General features: G+C 51.7%; 1 protein-coding gene across 1 annotated transcript; it reads right to left on the bottom strand.

The window, feature by feature from the left end:
* Window positions 1-4901: 4901 nt before the first annotated feature.
* Window positions 4902-15098, bottom strand: Bpifb6 (BPI fold containing family B member 6). Its single transcript, XM_021194960.1, has 15 exons — window positions 14999-15098; window positions 14678-14777; window positions 13702-13806; window positions 13096-13245; window positions 12878-12932; window positions 12382-12442; window positions 11643-11734; window positions 10810-10983; window positions 9544-9594; window positions 9029-9202; window positions 8454-8521; window positions 6910-6955; window positions 6167-6230; window positions 5716-5792; window positions 4902-5105 (listed from the first exon to the last, which is right to left on the bottom strand). The coding sequence occupies exons 1-15, from the start codon at window positions 15096-15098 to the stop codon at window positions 5073-5075; spliced, it is 1350 nt and encodes a 449-aa protein (XP_021050619.1). The 3' UTR covers window positions 4902-5072.
* Window positions 15099-16976: the final 1878 nt, after the last annotated feature.

Here is a 16976-nt window from a genome sequence, read left to right as displayed (position 1 = left end):
AAATGACAAATGATAATAAAATTAATCTTTCTAGTGTGATTCATTTAAGCACACACAGCGTCAGTAGGCTCCCATTGAATGCGTCCCGGGCAGAACAATGAGGACCAGGAGCTTTCCTTCCTTTTCTCATATTTTACCAGACCCACTTACAATACTCCAAACTTGCATCTCAATCACTGACAGCCTGTAAGCACACAGCTGTGACGGGAACACACACACACACACACAGACACACAGACACACACACACACACACACACACACACACACACCAGTCAGCAGCAGCCAGGGCCATAAAACGAGATTGTAAGTGGTGTTGGGAATACTAACATTGGTGTTGGGCATTCAGATACCCTGAATGGGAAAGGGACCAGCTTGACCCAAAGAGGTAATGAATGGAAGGGAGTCAGACAAAGCAATACTGAGCCCTGGGGTGGCTGCTACAAATTAGCAGGGAGGCCAGAGGCCAGTGGGAATCATGGAGGTGTGGCCTGGCAGTTTACACTGTACACTCAAGGGCTGTGGCTGTTTATTTTGAGACAGGATCTCTCTGGAGCCCAGGCTGGCCTGGAACTTGTGGCAATCCTGCCTCAGCCCACTCAGTGGCTGGATCACAGGTGTGAGCCGCAAGCCTGGCTGGCTTTGGGTTTCATGGGCACTTAGTTCTTCAGGTTTCTGTCCCAGCATCACCTCCTCCAAGAAGTCTTCTGGAACTCTAACCTGAACAAGGTACCAGCTCTGAGCCCATCTCCATCCCCTGGGCCTGCCTGTCTGAGAGCCTATGTCTCAGGTGGTCACTGTGTCTCTGTGGTGTGCCCTTCAGGGCCTTCCAGTGACATGAGGAATATGTTCCTGGGGCACGTGTCTCCGAATAAGAAGTGTCTTGAAATACAGGATCCAAACAGAAAGGGGCCCTGGGTTCCATGTTTGATGAGCTTTAAAACTTGATGCTCACAAAGTCCTCTGGTGCCCGTGGTTTCATGGCCCATCAGAATTGGCCACTGTCCTGACACAGTGGATGGGGAATAGAGTACAGTGATGTCCATGTCTTTCTGTGAGCTCATTCTCTGTGCCCACACATGTGCTTCATATGACCATGTGAAGAGCAGTATTTCTCACCCAGGGACCACTCCACACATGGATGCTCCATCCATGGCCACCTTCTGTTCACAAGCACTGGGGCCTTCCCATAGTTGGCTATCATGAGTGAAACGTCAGTGCTCATTGCTTTACATCTTGCTATGGACGTGAGCCTGTAGTTTCCATTCTTGGGTGAACGGTTAAGAGCAGAGTCCACAAGTCTGCTCACAAGCCTGAGCAGGAGTGAGGGACCTCTTTGCAGGACCGCAACAGCTATGCCTCTCCTGAGTGGCCATGCTAAGTGGTCCCTCACTGCCACTCAGGTGTGTGAGTGCCACCACTGCTGCTGCACCGTGCCTTCAAGCACCTGGCAGCTGCGATCCCTTGAAGACATTCCGAAGGAGAAAGAAGGAACAGCGCCTCCCTCATTCACTTCCTGGCTGTGCACAGTCTCTGCATGTGCATCCACATCTGGTGCTATCTCAACCCAGTGACCTTAATTCTATTATCACATCCTGCTCCACCAGGAGCCAAAGGGGAGCAGCTAGGCCAAGATCATGATAGTCCACCCTTACCCTCCAAGTTACTGCCCACCCAATGAACCACAGAGACACGAAGGAAGTGTGGATCCAGGGAACCACTTACAGAAGGGCACGGGCATTATTGCCTTGCGTGACCATTATTCAGCATGTCACAAGGATTGCTGTGAATCTGAGGTCAGCCTAAGCTAAAAGAAACAACACACCTGAGCCCTCTCATTCCACACTCACCATCCTGACCTGCCTGGCCCAACCTCTTGGAAGGCAGGAAAATGGTGCTAGTTTCTAGTTTGCTCACTATCTTTTTCCTCTCGAGTCTATGCCCCCGCCTCAAGGTCTCCATCCCTACTTGCAGCCCAGGCATCCCCCACTGCTTCATGCAGGGTCAGGGAGTGGGCATGTCTGTGGAGGAAACGCATTAAAATGCTGTCTCTGGGGCCTACTTTTCACAGACCTCACCCAGCAGGCTGGGAGCAGAGGGCTGTTGTAGCCTGCACGTTAAGAAGGTGGTGTGCAGGCCTGGGGGTTTAGGAGAGGTTCTGGGAACCATGAAGGGGATCGAGGCAGAGGAAGTAAAAGTCTCCCTCCCTGGCATTGGCACCTGTGCTTTATGAGGGTTTGTCCTTAATGGCTGACATGCCTTGCAAAGTCATTTTCACCACCTGCAATGGGCTCACCTCCTGTGATTGCTCCTACTGCACGGAGACGGGGACTGGACAAGAACACTGGGGACTGGGGATGCTCTAGGCCCCTGTAATGGTAGCATCCTAGAAGGCACCTGAGTGAGCAGTGGGCAGAGAGTGGAGAGGCAGGAACAGTGGGACACTACTTTAAGGAGCATCACAGTGTCCTTCCAAGGTTGGCTAACATGGCAAGTCCCTGGAGCTTGGTAGCTGTGGCTCAGCATTGAAGATCTAGCTTAGCTTCCTGTCTTCTCTGGGACCTTGCACCTCAGTTTCTTTACACAAGATATCCAGGGCTCAGAGCTTAGAGAGAGGAGCAGGAATGACCCTGGGACGCAGGTGAGTTCAAGGCCAGCCTCACATACATGTGTGGGCCCTAGGAGAAGTCGCCTCCTTTCTCAAAGCCTCCCTTTCATCAGCTAGGGTTGGGGAGTCTTGGGGCAGAGGACATCTTTCATAGATCCTCCAGGAGAAGAGTAGGGTCATAGGGCAGGGCTCCCTTGCCTGTTCTATGTTCTTCTCAGAGCCAATCTGACATGTCTGACCATACAGCCAGCATCCAGACCGTTTCCAACAAAACAGAGACTCACACAGGACCTGCCATGTGTCAGGGGCTACCCTGTGCCTAGGGCTCCAATAGAACCCAGGTCTTCCCTCTAACAGCATTGTGTCTTGGCTTCCCAGTTGCACACCGGACCTGGGAAGGTGGCTGTGAGGCTGTAAGTGGCTGTGTATTTTTGGACACACGGGGACAGAGTTAGAACAAGGGAGGAGTCTCTAACATGCCCGTGTCAAGTGTCACCACCCATGGATTAACTAGACATCAGGACCTGCCAGCACTGCGTCAAGGTTGCTATTGTCCCCCAGCCCAGAGGATGACGGCTGATGGGATTAGGTGGCGATGAAGGACAAGGGCATGGCCCTGGCATCCGGGCCTTCCTCCTCTGTGGTGTGGATCGGTGCCAGCCTGGAACAGGGCCACACGCTAGGCCCCACAGGCTTGAGAGACACTGGTCTCCTGGACAGCCTCTGGATACCCACAGACCTACATGTGCCAAACTTAAGAGCACCCAGACCCATCTGTCTCCAACTCCTACATCGCGACTTGTTGTGTGCAGGCACAAGTGTTGTGACAGATGCACACCCCAGAATATGGGTTCCCAGACACTAAGCCAACACCCTGATGATCTCTAGGACTGAGCAACAGTAGGACACAGGAAGTGCCCAATACACGTTTTTCAAAGATGTGGCTGGTTTTGTATGATCTTAATGTTCTAGCAGGTTATACTAATTTCCAGCATCAATTTAAAACACACACATTTAACTTAGCTATGTTTGAATGTGCATTTAGATTTAAAAGAGTCAATTTAAAAATCATGGAAGTTAGGGATATTGCTTGATGGTAGAGCACTTGTCTGGCTTTTAGAAAGAAGCACACACACACACAGAGAGAGAGAGAGAGAGAGAGAGAGAGAGAGAGAGAGAGAGAGAGAGAGAGACCCAAGAGAAGTGATGGGAGACAGAGGGGAGGCACAGAAGCACTCTGTCCAGGCTGTGTGTCAGTGGGCTGGAGTGGGCAAGTACCCAGATTCAGACACAGGCAAACCCTGCAGACACACAGGCCCCTCTTACCCATGGCCTTCTGGTGTTAATGCTGACCCCAGATCCCAAAGCCATAGTACATGGCCAGACCCTCACATTTCCCATGATGCTAGCCACACCCTGGCCCACAGACACATGCTGACATTTCTGACGGCCTCAAAGCCCCACTTGAGCTAGCATTTTTTTATGCCGGATACTGTCCAAGCACTCCTTCTGCTGCCATTCACATAAGCTTTTCAGTCTGCTGAGATTGCTACTGGCATCATCTGTGGTGCAGGTGAGGAAAACGAGACTCCCGTTGGTGCCGTGATTCAACCAAAACACGTGGCAAAGAGGCAGAACTGAGTTGAGCCAAGGCAGGCCAGCTGCAGAGCCCAAGTTTTAATCTCAGCCTGTGCTCTGGTATGTCCTGATGCGACCTGATGTGCTCTGATGTGCCCTAGTGTGCCCTGATGTACCCTGATGTGCCCTAGTGTGCCCTGATGTGCCCTAGTGTGCCCCTGATATGCCCTAAAGTGCTTCTAATGTGTCCTAGTGTGCCCCTGGTATGTGCCCTGATGTGCCAATCAGGCCACTATGAACCTTAAGCCCCTGTCTGTGAAATAGTGACACTTACCTCCTCAGCTATAAGGACTAATAGAGGTAACATGGAGAGAGCCCTGAGGGTGTAGGCTTCATATGAACAGAGACATTTTTAGGTTACAAAGTCCTGGGGCACAGCACTGAAACAGTGGGATGACCCACTGTGCCCCATGGTATGCCCTGATGTGCCCACACACAGTAGGGTGACCCCACTTGTCTCTCCCATGGGTTCTAGATGAGCAAGAATAAGGGAATGATGGAGAATAACTATAAGCAGATGTTTGGCACGTGCCTAGCTCACCCCCTGGGCCAGTGGCATTTCAGACCCCAAGCTGGTCCTAGACCCTAAAAGTTATCATAGGGGACCAAAACCCACATGTTCATTGGCTACAAAAAGAGACAGAAACACTGAATGTGTGTAAGGGTCTTCCTCCTGTTTATTGCTGAGGCCTACCAGGCCTTGTACTTTCTCCTGGTCACAGGAGGTAACCATTGGTGACAGGGACTGGCCCATCTGGCTCACATCTGGGCTCCTCTGCTGGTTCAGAACAATGGCGGATGAAGGCAGTTGGCAGCGTCTTTCATGGTCATTCCATCTTCAAGCCCAGCACCAGGGCATCCTGATGGGAGAAAGAGCTGGGTGAAGAGGATGTTGGGATTCACAAAAGGGTCATCCAGGGTCAGGAACAGACAGAACCAGTCAAGGCCAGGGGATGGAAAGTAACTCCATCTAAGGAAAGGCCTCGTGGCCTGGAAGGTCCCTTTGCCCCATCTGAGCCTTAATTTTCTCAACTATCAAATAGGAACACACCCCGAAACCTCCTAGAGTCCAGAGGGGGCATGCGAGAAATGTCCACTTAACACTCCATGCTCAAAGTCTGACACGCAACGAGAAACTTGTACTCATTGAGCACTTAGTATAGGTGTCCAGGTTCATTGTCTCAGAAAATCAGGGCAGCTCTATGAGATTGATGTCCCCATTCTCACCCCCATTTAAAGTCAGAAAAGGGGAAGGGGCATAGAGAGATCATGGTAGCAGAGCTAGAGGGTAAAGTATCCTTCCATGCAGTCGTGGTCAAGGCCCTTCCTTGTTCTGGGGCTGAGAGATTACAGTGGTGGCCTTTTGCCTCCCCCCACCTCCTCCCCACAGTTGGCCAGAGGTCAGCTCTTGTTGATCACCCATTGTCTAAAAATGTTCGTTGACATGGCCTCCCCCAGCCTCTCCCTCACCTCTACTATGTCCAACTCAGCCAGGTTATAATTGATAGCCAGAAGGTCTGGGAGTGGAAGCCCAACATGGAGTACATCTGAGAAAGACAGAGAGGGAAAGTCATCTCGGCCCAGCTGCTTGGCAATTAATAAAGAGGCTGCTTAGAGATGAGTGGGAGAGATTTGTGTAGGAATTAGTGCTGTGATCGATTCACGATGTCTGCTGGCTACACAGGCAGAGAGCACCTATCTGCCTTGTATTTATATCACAGGCCAAAATCTCACTCATGGTGTGAGGTTGGGGGTGGTCAGAGCCCAAATGATGAGATGGACTTTTGTCTCCAAGAAGGTGACATTAAGACTACATTGGCCTTGATGTTTAGGCATTGGTCATCTACTCCCAGGTCTTTGGGACCACAGAGGTGGAAGTCCCCTTTGGTGAAGTGCATCCTGATTCTTGGAGAAGCCTCACCGTTCACCACAGGGATGTAGGCCTTCTGGAGATAATCAGTGATGAAGCCAGTTAACTCCGTCTCCTGGAAGAGACAGATGGGGAAAGACCACAACACAGTTCAGCATCCCTCCTCTGCCTACCCTCACCTAGGCCTGAAGAACACAAAAACAGGACATTAAGGACAGCAAACAGCTTGTCCAGATAGCCTCAGACCTGGGGCTGGACCCTGCCTTGCTCCTGATCCCTGCTCAGGTGACGTATAGGGCACTGAGTCATGACGTAGTAACGAGGACACTCAGGAGTCAGAAGGAGGCTCTGTGTCCTGCACTACTGGTCTGATACAAAACTCAGATCTCAGATTGGCCGTACATCCACCAGCTCTTTGGGCCCATAAGTGTGAGTTATGGCACTTCCAGGAGAGCTCATGTATCCACATAGGGTATTTTCTGATGTCATATTCATATCTGCTGGATTGGCTGCTGTGATGGGACCCTGTGGCTAGAGTCTGGACGGTCAAGGCCATCCAGGCCACTACCACGGTGATACTTTTACAATCAACCCATAGAGATGACCAGATTCTATCTGGGAAAGGGAACAAGGACTCAGAAAGGTTAAGGGTCTTCCCTGAGGTCAGCCAGGGCATCAGGAGCCCCACAGCATGTGAGCACCTTGCTCTCTATTCTGGCTCCATTGTAGGGCCTGTCCGTTGTAGGCTCAGTGTTGCCTTCAGGTGGCCAGGCAGAAGCACTTGGGACACTTACGTGGAAATCGCCAACTGAAGAAGAATTCCGGGTCAGGCTCAATAAACTATGAAGGAGGGAGAGAGTAGAGGACGCATGGTCAGTGCTGCTGAGAGCGGAGTTCCTCACCTCACGGTCCCCTACAGGTGCCCCTGCTGCAGTCTGCTTCTTGTTGATAGTGACAGGACGGTTGACACCTATCATTACCTCTCAATCTGTCCTCCCAGAGCACCGCCCCCCCCCCTCGAATGACCTCGCATGAACTCTGCTCTTTCCAACTCTGGGTTCTCGATCATATCCACCACTCCATTCCCAATACAACAGGCCAGACTTAGATCCTTGAAGGACACAAGGAAGTCTTTCCCTTCCCCTCTCCAACAGAGCTCCCAGGAGACACTAACACACTAGAGCAAGGACAAGCCATAGACAGTCATCTGGATTCTACATGTTCACATCTCCATCTCAGCAGAAGACCCTGGATCTCCACAGATATTTCAGGCCAGCCACATGGGCAAACAAACTCCAGAAAAGACAACAGCCCAGGACCAAGCCACCCAAACGGTCTATCTCTTGGCAACTATGATTGGTCTAGCCTTGCCCACATGACCCAAACTAGACTCCAAAGCTTTGGTGACTATGAAAACTACTGGCCCAGGGCTCCTCTTGCTGTTGGGTCCCTTTACTACCTAGCAGGGAGGAGCTGACTGGGAATCTAACCAGCAAAGAGCTCAGCAGAGAAAGGGGGGAGGGGGTAAGAGTATCAAAGATCTTTGTGGGCCTAGATCCCACCATGCCTGAAGTAGACAAACAGCTTTATGTCACATGAGCCAAAAGTTTCCCTCTCTGGGGCTGTGAAGCAGTTTCAGCTGGAACTCTGGCTCTTGCCATCGAAAGAATCCTGACATAATTCGTGTCAGAAGAATTACTGAGACAAGTACAGGAGTCAGTGAGTGGCTGGGTGGAGCCAGGTGTAACGAGTCCTTCCCCCAGAGTGTAGGAATAAAGCAGGATGTGGAAGTCAGGTACCTGGCCAGTGCAGAACTAGAGAAAGCACATAGAGCTAAAGATGCCCTGAAGGAAGGAGCATTTGAGCTGTGCCCTGACTCATTTGGAAGAAATGATGAAGGCCTACGGAGGAGACCAAGGTCCAGAACCAAATTCACTGTGGAGAAGCACAGTGGACAAGTGAGGGCAGAAGATTTAAAAAGGCTCTGAGTGCTGAGCCAAAAATTGAAGAGAAGACCATGTAGGCAGTGTGTAACCATCTGGGGTTCTAGAGCAGGCTAAATGAGCAGCGTGTCCTAGTCATGTGGGCCGTAGTGGATGGATCTTGGTAGGAACATGGATGGAACTGGGTGAGAACCTAGGGTTGGAAACCAAGAGGTTCCCCAGAACGGACAAGAGGAAAAGCAGACAATGGCCACAGGAGTATGGTGACGGTGGCATAGAGATGCACCTATCCACCAGTCGGTGTTGCAGACAGTGTGGACAGTTAGAAGGGTGTGAGGTCGAGAATAGACCCATGGCTACCACAGGGATGCCATCGTGGGACCCAAAGCTCCTACCGGTCCAGAGAGGTGACCATCTGCAGCCGGTTCTCCTGCACTGAGTAGTGGATTTCCAGTCCAATGTGCTGGCATGGGGGAAGGAGCAGAGAAGGCAATGGGTCTCTCATTGTTACCTCTCCTGTCCTGTCCTGTCCTGTCCTGTCCTGGGGCTGAGTCCAGCAGCCTCTCCACACCCCTAGCCCCAGGATCTTTGTCTCTCCTTCTCTTGGATCAACATGAACTTTCATAAGCACCTGGCCCACGGTCAATGTCTGCACATGGTTACAACCGTTCCTGGCCTTTGCCTTCTGACTCCTCAACATCAGCTCCTCTCCTGCATAGCTACTGATCAACAACCTTCAAACATCTCAGCCAGGCCTGGCTGTGAGGTTTCTTTGGGCTTTCACAGTTCTCCTGGAGCAGACTTTACTGTCCGTGGGGGCTGAGGAGGACTGGAGGGATGAGGAGGAAATAATCCAAGCTACAGCAGGTCAGGTCCCTCCATTTGTGTCTTGACTCTCAACTAGAATCCTAGCAGCCTCTAGCCTGAAGTGTCCCCGTGGTGAGAGTGGCTACTGACGGGCCCCACTCACAGTCTCCAGACGGAAGAGTGACTTCGGGTGCTTGCCATGTCTACGCGCTACGAACATCTCCAGGCTGCTGTGGAGGTGCATCAGGCTCTTTCCAGCCTTCATGGTAACCTTGGGGGGTTTGTTTATCTTGACCTTGATCAGCAAAGGCTTTGGTTTGTGGTATGTCTTGGCCATCTGCAAAGGCCAAGGCACAGTCTCTCAGATTTCAGTCAAAAGATGTCTCAGAAAGTGGCTGGTTTCTGCCAGAAGTCCAATATGCAAAAGCCTGGTTGTGTCTCTTAGGAAATGAAAGGGGCAAAACACATATTCTGGCTATTTGGTGCTACATACAGAATGCACAAGACACTAAGGCTGAGCTGTCTCTAGGCCGGATCCAAAGAGTGTTCTCTGAAGAGGTAGGCCTGTCTCCACACTGGGCAAAGGGCATGCACATTGAGTAGCTGCCTCCCAAGTCAGTCCCCTTTGCCTGGAGAGAAGAGTACATGAAGTTTGTCACGAGTGATTGGGGCACTCACCTGTGGGATGAAGCCAGCCAGTGTCCCAGTGTTTTGTGGCAGCTTACCAACCTACAAACCAAAGTCAAAGTGGACACTGTGTAAAAAACGGGTTATCCCAGCATCCATCCCTCTGCCTCAGGAAGGTGGGGCCTCGGAATCTCCCTTCACCTGCACACGCAACGCTGTGCTCAGCGAGGGAGGAACCTCCAGTGCCCAATCATAGGCTACACACCCCAGTGCCCATGGCTTCTGACCACGGTCAAATGCTGAGAAAATGTTGAGTGGAAAAGCAGGAAGATAGATGGGAAGATGGCCATGTGTGGTGGATGCCAAGGCAAGTTTATAGACAGGCAAATGGAAGGGGGGACAGAAAAACAGATGAGTGATGACGGAATGGGGGAGGTTGGGTAGATACGTGGATGGAAGTGTGGCAGACCTGTATGGGTGACCGTGAGTAGGATGGATGGCTGAGGGGAAACCAGACAGTGCCTAGGAAGAAAATGGATTGGTGACCGGCGAGAAGATGAGTGGCTGGGGAGGGGAGGGGTGATAAGATGGTGGACTGGAGGAATGGAGGAGGGAAGGGTGCACAGGTGGGTAGGGTGGATCCTGGCTGGGTGAACCAGTGAGTGGCAGAAAGGACACTATATATGTGTGTGTATGTGTGTGTGTGTGTGTGTGTGTGTGTGTGTGTGTGTGTGTGTGTGTGTGTGTGTGTGTTAATTAACAATGGTATAGAGGTGCACTTATCCACCAGCCTATGGTGATGAGGGGATGGAAGGATGTGAGGTGGGGAATCCAACCAGGTCGAGAAGACACAGCGGATAGGTGATGCTTTGGGTAAGAGGAAAACAATGGCTGCAAGGGCCTGAGAAATATGGAGGCGGGGCAGGGATGGCTCAGCAGGTAAAACCTCTTGCCGCACAAGCCTTGACCTGATCCCAGGCCCTGGAACTCCCGGTGGAAGGAAAGAACCAACTCCAGAAAGTTGTCTTCTGACCTCCGCATGCACAGTTTTCTTTTAAACTTTGAAGAAAAGAAATTTTGGTGGCCCACTAAAGGGTTGGTTGTATCAAAGGAGGTTGGATGTGCACATGGTTAGACACAGGTCACATGGGCAGAGGAGTGAGTGATAGGCAGGGGTAACTGCCATTGAAACCCCAAGCAGCCCCACACCTCCAGTGGCAGTTCTGCATCCGACTCCTGGACCATTCCCAGGTACCCCAGGCAGGCAGAGCCTGGCACTCCAGGAGCAGAAGCGGGTGGGGTGTGGGGGCAGCTCACCCTCCTGTCCTTGAGTTTCACTTCCAAAGACTTCTGCAGAAGGGCCAGCTCAGCTGTGAGGAAGGTGGCTGAGAGCAGCAGTTGTGAGTCCTTGGCTGGGCCCTCGGGGAACGCCGGGGCTGACCCATTAGTGTCAAGCTGGATAAGCTGACCTTTCCGGAGCTGCACCACAGGCTAAGGTACAATAGGAAGCACGCTCAGTCACACAGGAATGAAGGCAGGGCAGGCTCGGTCCTCCACCCACTGAGGCTCAAGTCAGACCTCAAGCCAGCAAGACATAGTTAGAGCAGAGAAGTGGGTGGGTGTGGCTTGAGAGGACAAGCGCATCAGTCCCAAGGTCCCTGGCAGTTTCTCCTAAGAGCATTTAGGCCACCCTAGTGGCTCTGACTCTGGCTTGGGTCATTTGTGCAGATTGTGCTACTGAGTCCTACCGCATCACTCTCACAAGCAAGGAAAGCAGGCCCAGCATGGCAGGATGAAGGCCACCGGTAGGGGCAGGTCTTCCTAGCCCATTCATCTATATCCTTGCAAGATGCATCTTTGGTCACCTGGGGCTTGCCCGCATAAGTGAGAACTGAACTCTGCCATTAACTCACTGCAGAAGCCTCTTTAAGCCTGGTCTCTTCCCAGTGTCAACGTCCCCATCTATACAGTGGTAGGGCATAGCCACACTCTGAGAGACACACATAGTCCTGCAACAAATGAAACTGAAGCCACCAGCCCCAGCAGAGTGAGGGTCCTCATAGCAAGACTCCCAGCCACTGTCACACAAAAGCAGTCACACCATCCCCACCAAGACTGCGCTCAGTGCCCTGGGGACCCTCGCTACTTACATTAAAGTCCACCTGGATGTGGCTAGCTGTAGTGGCTGGTGGGGATGTCAGGGCATATTTGACAGTGCCCATCTTGTCCACGGCCATGGGGTCTGTGGAGAAGAGGTTCCACTCAGATGGGCACCAGCCCATCTGGCAGCTAGAAAAGCCAGAAGCAGCCACTGCTCCTGAGCCTGCCTGTCCCTCTGTGTGACCTAAGAAGTGGCATACCTTGGTAATCTGTTGTTCTGCTGGCACAGACTCCAGCGTTCACCAGAGCCCTTGCAACAGCGATAATACATGTGAGATGGGAATTGTGGGCTGTCCATGTGTGAGTAAATGGTAGCTGGGGGAGTGACTCCTCCCAGACCCCACTGCTGAGGACACTCAGACAGGGAAGGGACTTCAGGCTCAGCCACTAGGATGTCCCTATCATACCCTGGGGTCCCTGTGGACCCCTAGTGGTAGGGACAGCAGACCTCTTCAGCAAAGGACTCAGGAATGCCCAGTCAGGACAGCCCATAGGGCTATGAGGTCTGGGATTGTGTACAGAGCAGCGGTCATGGAAATCAGGTGGAGAAAGGAAAGGACCCAGGCACCCCTTGGGGTTTCAGACTTCTCATCTAGACAGTGGGGGTCCGCCATGATCTCAGCCTCCTCTTGTCCTGGAGACAGGCTGGAAGCAGCCGTGTGAATGGGAGGGCATGGCCACTGAAATCAGGCTAATCTGACATCCTGTGTGGAAGAAAGATGTCCTCACCAGTCAAATTGGCCCATTTCTTGTTCACATACTCCAAAACAGCATCAATGGCTGGACACATCTGCAAGCAAAGAAGGCACCAGCCTAAGTGGGTTACATACACAAGGAGGCTCCACAGTACTCCACAAGGAATCCTAAGAACCCCAGAAGGGGTCAGGGCAGGAGGCAGGGGGCAAAGGGTGCTGAGGCCCAAGGCATGAGACTATCAACACCAGAGTCTGGATTAGAATCCAAATTCTTTCACAATGTGCAAAATTACTAAGGATTCGTGTCCTTGGACTGGTTATCTGAGCAGTGTTGAACACACACGCTGTGCTGCCTATACCTATGCCTGTGCAGACATCACTAGATGATCACTGTGCTTCTTCTTCCTGAGCTAGCCACAGACCCTGAACTCCTCGTAGCCACAATCAGCACAGCAAGATCACTAAGGGCAAATGCGCTGGCCACAGCGGTCCCACCAAGAAGAGATAGAAGCTTGCTCAGGACCACTTACCAGGCCAGGGAGGACTTTGCGCAGGGTACTGTCCACAAACTTGTTGATGGCTTTGCTGAGACATGGGCATGGAGAACCAGGTGAACAGTGCATCAATGACACCAAATTAGACAGAGGACACAAAGAGACATGGTTATAGGTGTACAGTGGCTCGGGAAGAGGAATGATGGGGAAGAGCAGGGAGGACCAGCGTGCTCCCCAGACACGGGGCACCTTACTTGTTAGGCAGGTTGGTTTTCACGCTGACCAGGATGACCTCACAGCCCTCACTCCTGAACACGGGGGTGCCTGTCTCCTCATCTTGCAGAAGCTGATCAGTGGCTGTGATGTTGAGGACCACGTTGATTTCCATGTTCCCTCCTGTGAAGCTGGAAGACCAAGCAGGCAGCACTCTGGGTATCTCTGCTACTGGGGCTTCTATCTCTACTCTCTTTGCTCATAACCTCAGAATCTGAGAAGGCAGAGGGCAGGATCTACTCACACATGGTGAAAAGCCTGGGTGGGGCCTGCTCACAGCCACACAACCAACCTTTCCGTTCCCATTACGTCAGTGAACTCTTACACATCTGAAAGATTGCTCAGCTCTAACTCCTCCCCAGACTCTCCCTGAGCTCTTTCCCCACTGCTCAGTCTGATCCCCTTCAGTCTGTGCCTCACTTTACCTGGTTCCTATCAACCCAGTACCCAAGTCTACAGTCACCTCAGATCCCAGCACCCACATAATAAACAGCCAGTACTTAGTGATTACGTATGGAAGGATGAGACAAGGGGACAGTCTTCTCCCCCGCCCCCCGCCCCCCGCCCCACTTCACTCCCACACCAACCTCTTGCCAGTGATGGTCATGCCTGTGGACACACACTGGGAGATGCCCACTCCAGGCACAAAGCTCAATGTGATGACAGGCTCCAGGATGTCCTTCACCTTCATACTGGGAGGGGACACACATGTACAATGAGAACTGAGAGGATAAGACCCAGGCCCTCACCATGCCCTCCACCACCTCACTGGGAAGTCTGAGTAAGCTAGCCCAGTCCACTAGGACCTTCTGACATGTAAACCAAAGGCTTGGACATGAAACAATCTGTACAGAAACCCTCACATGCGAGGTGAGATGCATGGCTGACTCTGTGTGACCTCGGGCTATGCTCTTTCCCTCTTTGCCTCAATTTCTCCATCAACAGATTAGGAAAGTTGGATTGGACCCAGGTATCTCAACATTGTCACCTTTCATATTTGGAGCTTAGTGCCAGCTCTGGTTCTGGTCAACATAGAACCCATGTCATGTATACTAACAGTGTTGTCCTTCCCCTTTGCAAACCGAGACAACAGAACGTGTCTCTGGGCATTGCCAAATATCCCCCCTAGAGACACAGTCACCTCTGGCTCAGAAACATCATTTGAGATACAGGATTACAAAGGTGTGGCATGTATACCTCCACCTTCCCATCTGGGCTTAATTAGACATTGTTAATCTATTCTATTCCTGCTAAATCCTGAACCCTCCCCAGGACAGCAGTCCAGGTGGCCCCAACCACAATGGGGCCAGCAAGGAGCCTGTTCCTCCCATTACTGGATGACTGTAGATACCTGTCCAGCTCTACCATTGGAAAAAAAAAATCATTTTTCCATTTAATTTCATGTATATTCAGTGAGCTCACTTCCTTCTGTAAATGACTTCAGGCAGGAATGATACACAAAGCAGACTAATGAGTACCCAGATGATGCAGGAGAAATGCTTGCCCGCGCCACGTGCCCGTCATGCACGCCTCATCCTCCCTGTGCCTCTGACCCCTGCTTACTTGCTGAGGCCTTTAATGGCCTTTCCCCCTGGCTGCGGATTGCTAGCCTCAGCTGCCATCTTCTCCAGGATGTTGCTCTCCTCCATGGCACTCTGGACCTCTGAGGGGAAAGGGAGCCAACAGACTCAGCCAACCTTCTGCTGCTCTTCTGCCCTTCAGCAATTTCCCTGGCATCCCGGCCACTTCCCTGTCTGTAGAATGGATCCCTAGGAACAGCTCATTACGACTAGATTGGCTTTGCAAATCCTAGATGCTCAAGCCCAGCGATCTTGAGAAATCTCTTTCTATCACGTGCCCCAGGTCCAGGGCCCATTCACTCACCATGGTTCATAATGTCCATGCCCAACCTCAGAAGAACCCCAGGGTCAGCTCGAGTGCCAGCCAGCAGGCCACAGAGGACCAGGCTCAGGCTACACAGCATGCCTCCACCTGTGTGGAAGGCCCAGAATTACTTAGGGGAGGGTTTTCTCCTTAAATTCCCTTTTCCTATGGGCATAGAGCAATGGCCAGCCTGCCACATAGGCAATGGGCAGGTCAGCTGCAGATTTATATGCGTTCAAGTGCAGCTCCATGCCCACAGGAGTTCAAGGGCTCACAGTGCAGACCCACAGGGAAACCCCCAACCTATCTGTATCAAGGAATTCACCCTGCAGTGTGCACATGGCCACCAGGTCTCTCGCTCACTCCAGCCCAACCTCACTACCCTCTACAACCCAAAACCCAGCTCAGCCCCTGAGGAACTGGAGGTCCCCTTCTAGCAAGGACAAAGGAACTCTGAAAAGTGTCCTCCAGTCTCACCCATCCCACGGGTGGGCACACAGCCCTTCCAGAAGACTTGCATTCCCAGCCCAGAGCTGATACCACACACTTTACTGGTGGTTCTGGGAGAGCTGGAGGTCCCCTGAGACATAGCCTTGCCAATAGGGAAACTGAGAGACACAAGAGACCTCATACCAGAGAAAACCAGGCTGAGAAATGGCCTCCTATCTTGGTCCCTCACTATTCTCCGGGAATCCACACTCTACGTAGGCCCTCCAAGAATCCTACCCTCTACTTACCAACTCCTGAAGTTCCCCCAGCTGGGGCCAGGTATGTAGTTCTTGGTTGAGCTTTGACTGAAAGGAATCGAGGAGGGGCTGGGCCACACAGCTGGCCTGTGTCTACATGGAGAGGGGAGTGCCATCTGGACTTACAATACACTCAACCCACGGCTTTCCTGACCCCCCCGGCAAACCCTTTCTAGGTATACCTTCCCAGCCCAGGTATAAGCCTATATTCATTCATTCATTCACTCATTCATTTATGTACTTATTTATTAATTCATCCATAAGTTCATCTATTCACTTCTATGTTCATTGGTTCATTCATTCATTCATACATTTGTTTATGTAGCCATTCATCTATTTATCCACTCTTCCATTCACTCCTCAGTCCAATCATTCATTCACTCATTGATTAGTTCACACATTCATTCATTTATCCATCCCTTCATCCATTCATTAATCTGTCCACTCATCTGTCCATTCACTTCTTCGCTCATCCATTAGTTCAAACATTCATTCATTTTTTCATCCATTCACTCATCCAGCTCTTGCTTATGGCATATTGCTGTAAGGTGGCCCCAGCAGAAAGTCCTGCTGTTTGTGGATCTGAAAACCTGGAGAGCAAGTTGATGAGAAGGGTTAGCATGACATCTGTGATCAGAAGGGCTGAACCTGGGACCCAGGGGATGAGAAGAGGCAGAGTCTGAACAGAGGCAGAGCAGCCCTTTAGTCCCTAAGTAAATGTGAAATCCATTGCACCCCTGAAACCTGGGTCCCCAGCCCCTGTGAATCACACGCATGTGCCCCCAAACATTCTCTCATGGCTGGCACTCTAGGCTCCATGCAAGGACAAAGGAACTCTGAAAAGTGTCCTTCAGTCTCACCCATCCCACAGGTGGGCATACGGCCCTTCCAGAAGGCTTCCATTCCCAGCCCCGAGCTGATGCCACACACTTGAGGCTCAGACATAGTTCTCATCATTTTAGACCAAGAAGGCCATGCTGTGTTCCCAGGATGTGTTCTACATGGTGATAGCCGGATTCTGGTCTTAGCTGCCCTTTTGCCTGAGCTCTGCCTCCCTTTTTACCATCCCTGCCCTCTGTCCACTTACCATCTGCCCACCTCAAGGGCTCCCTTCAGCCCTCACCTCCACCAGCAGCAAGCTTCCCCTCCACCTGCGGCTGCTTACAGCTTCAAAGACCTCAAAACCAGTAGGAGCCACCTGACGGCCTACACAGAAGGCCACCCATCATGAC

Source organism: Mus pahari, chromosome 3 (assembly GCF_900095145.1).
Source record: "Mus pahari chromosome 3, PAHARI_EIJ_v1.1, whole genome shotgun sequence".
In the NCBI taxonomy this organism is placed as follows: Eukaryota; Metazoa; Chordata; class Mammalia; order Rodentia; family Muridae; genus Mus; species Mus pahari.
The sequence above is the reverse complement of the archived record's forward strand: the minus strand, read 5'-3'. Positions and strand labels throughout refer to the sequence as shown.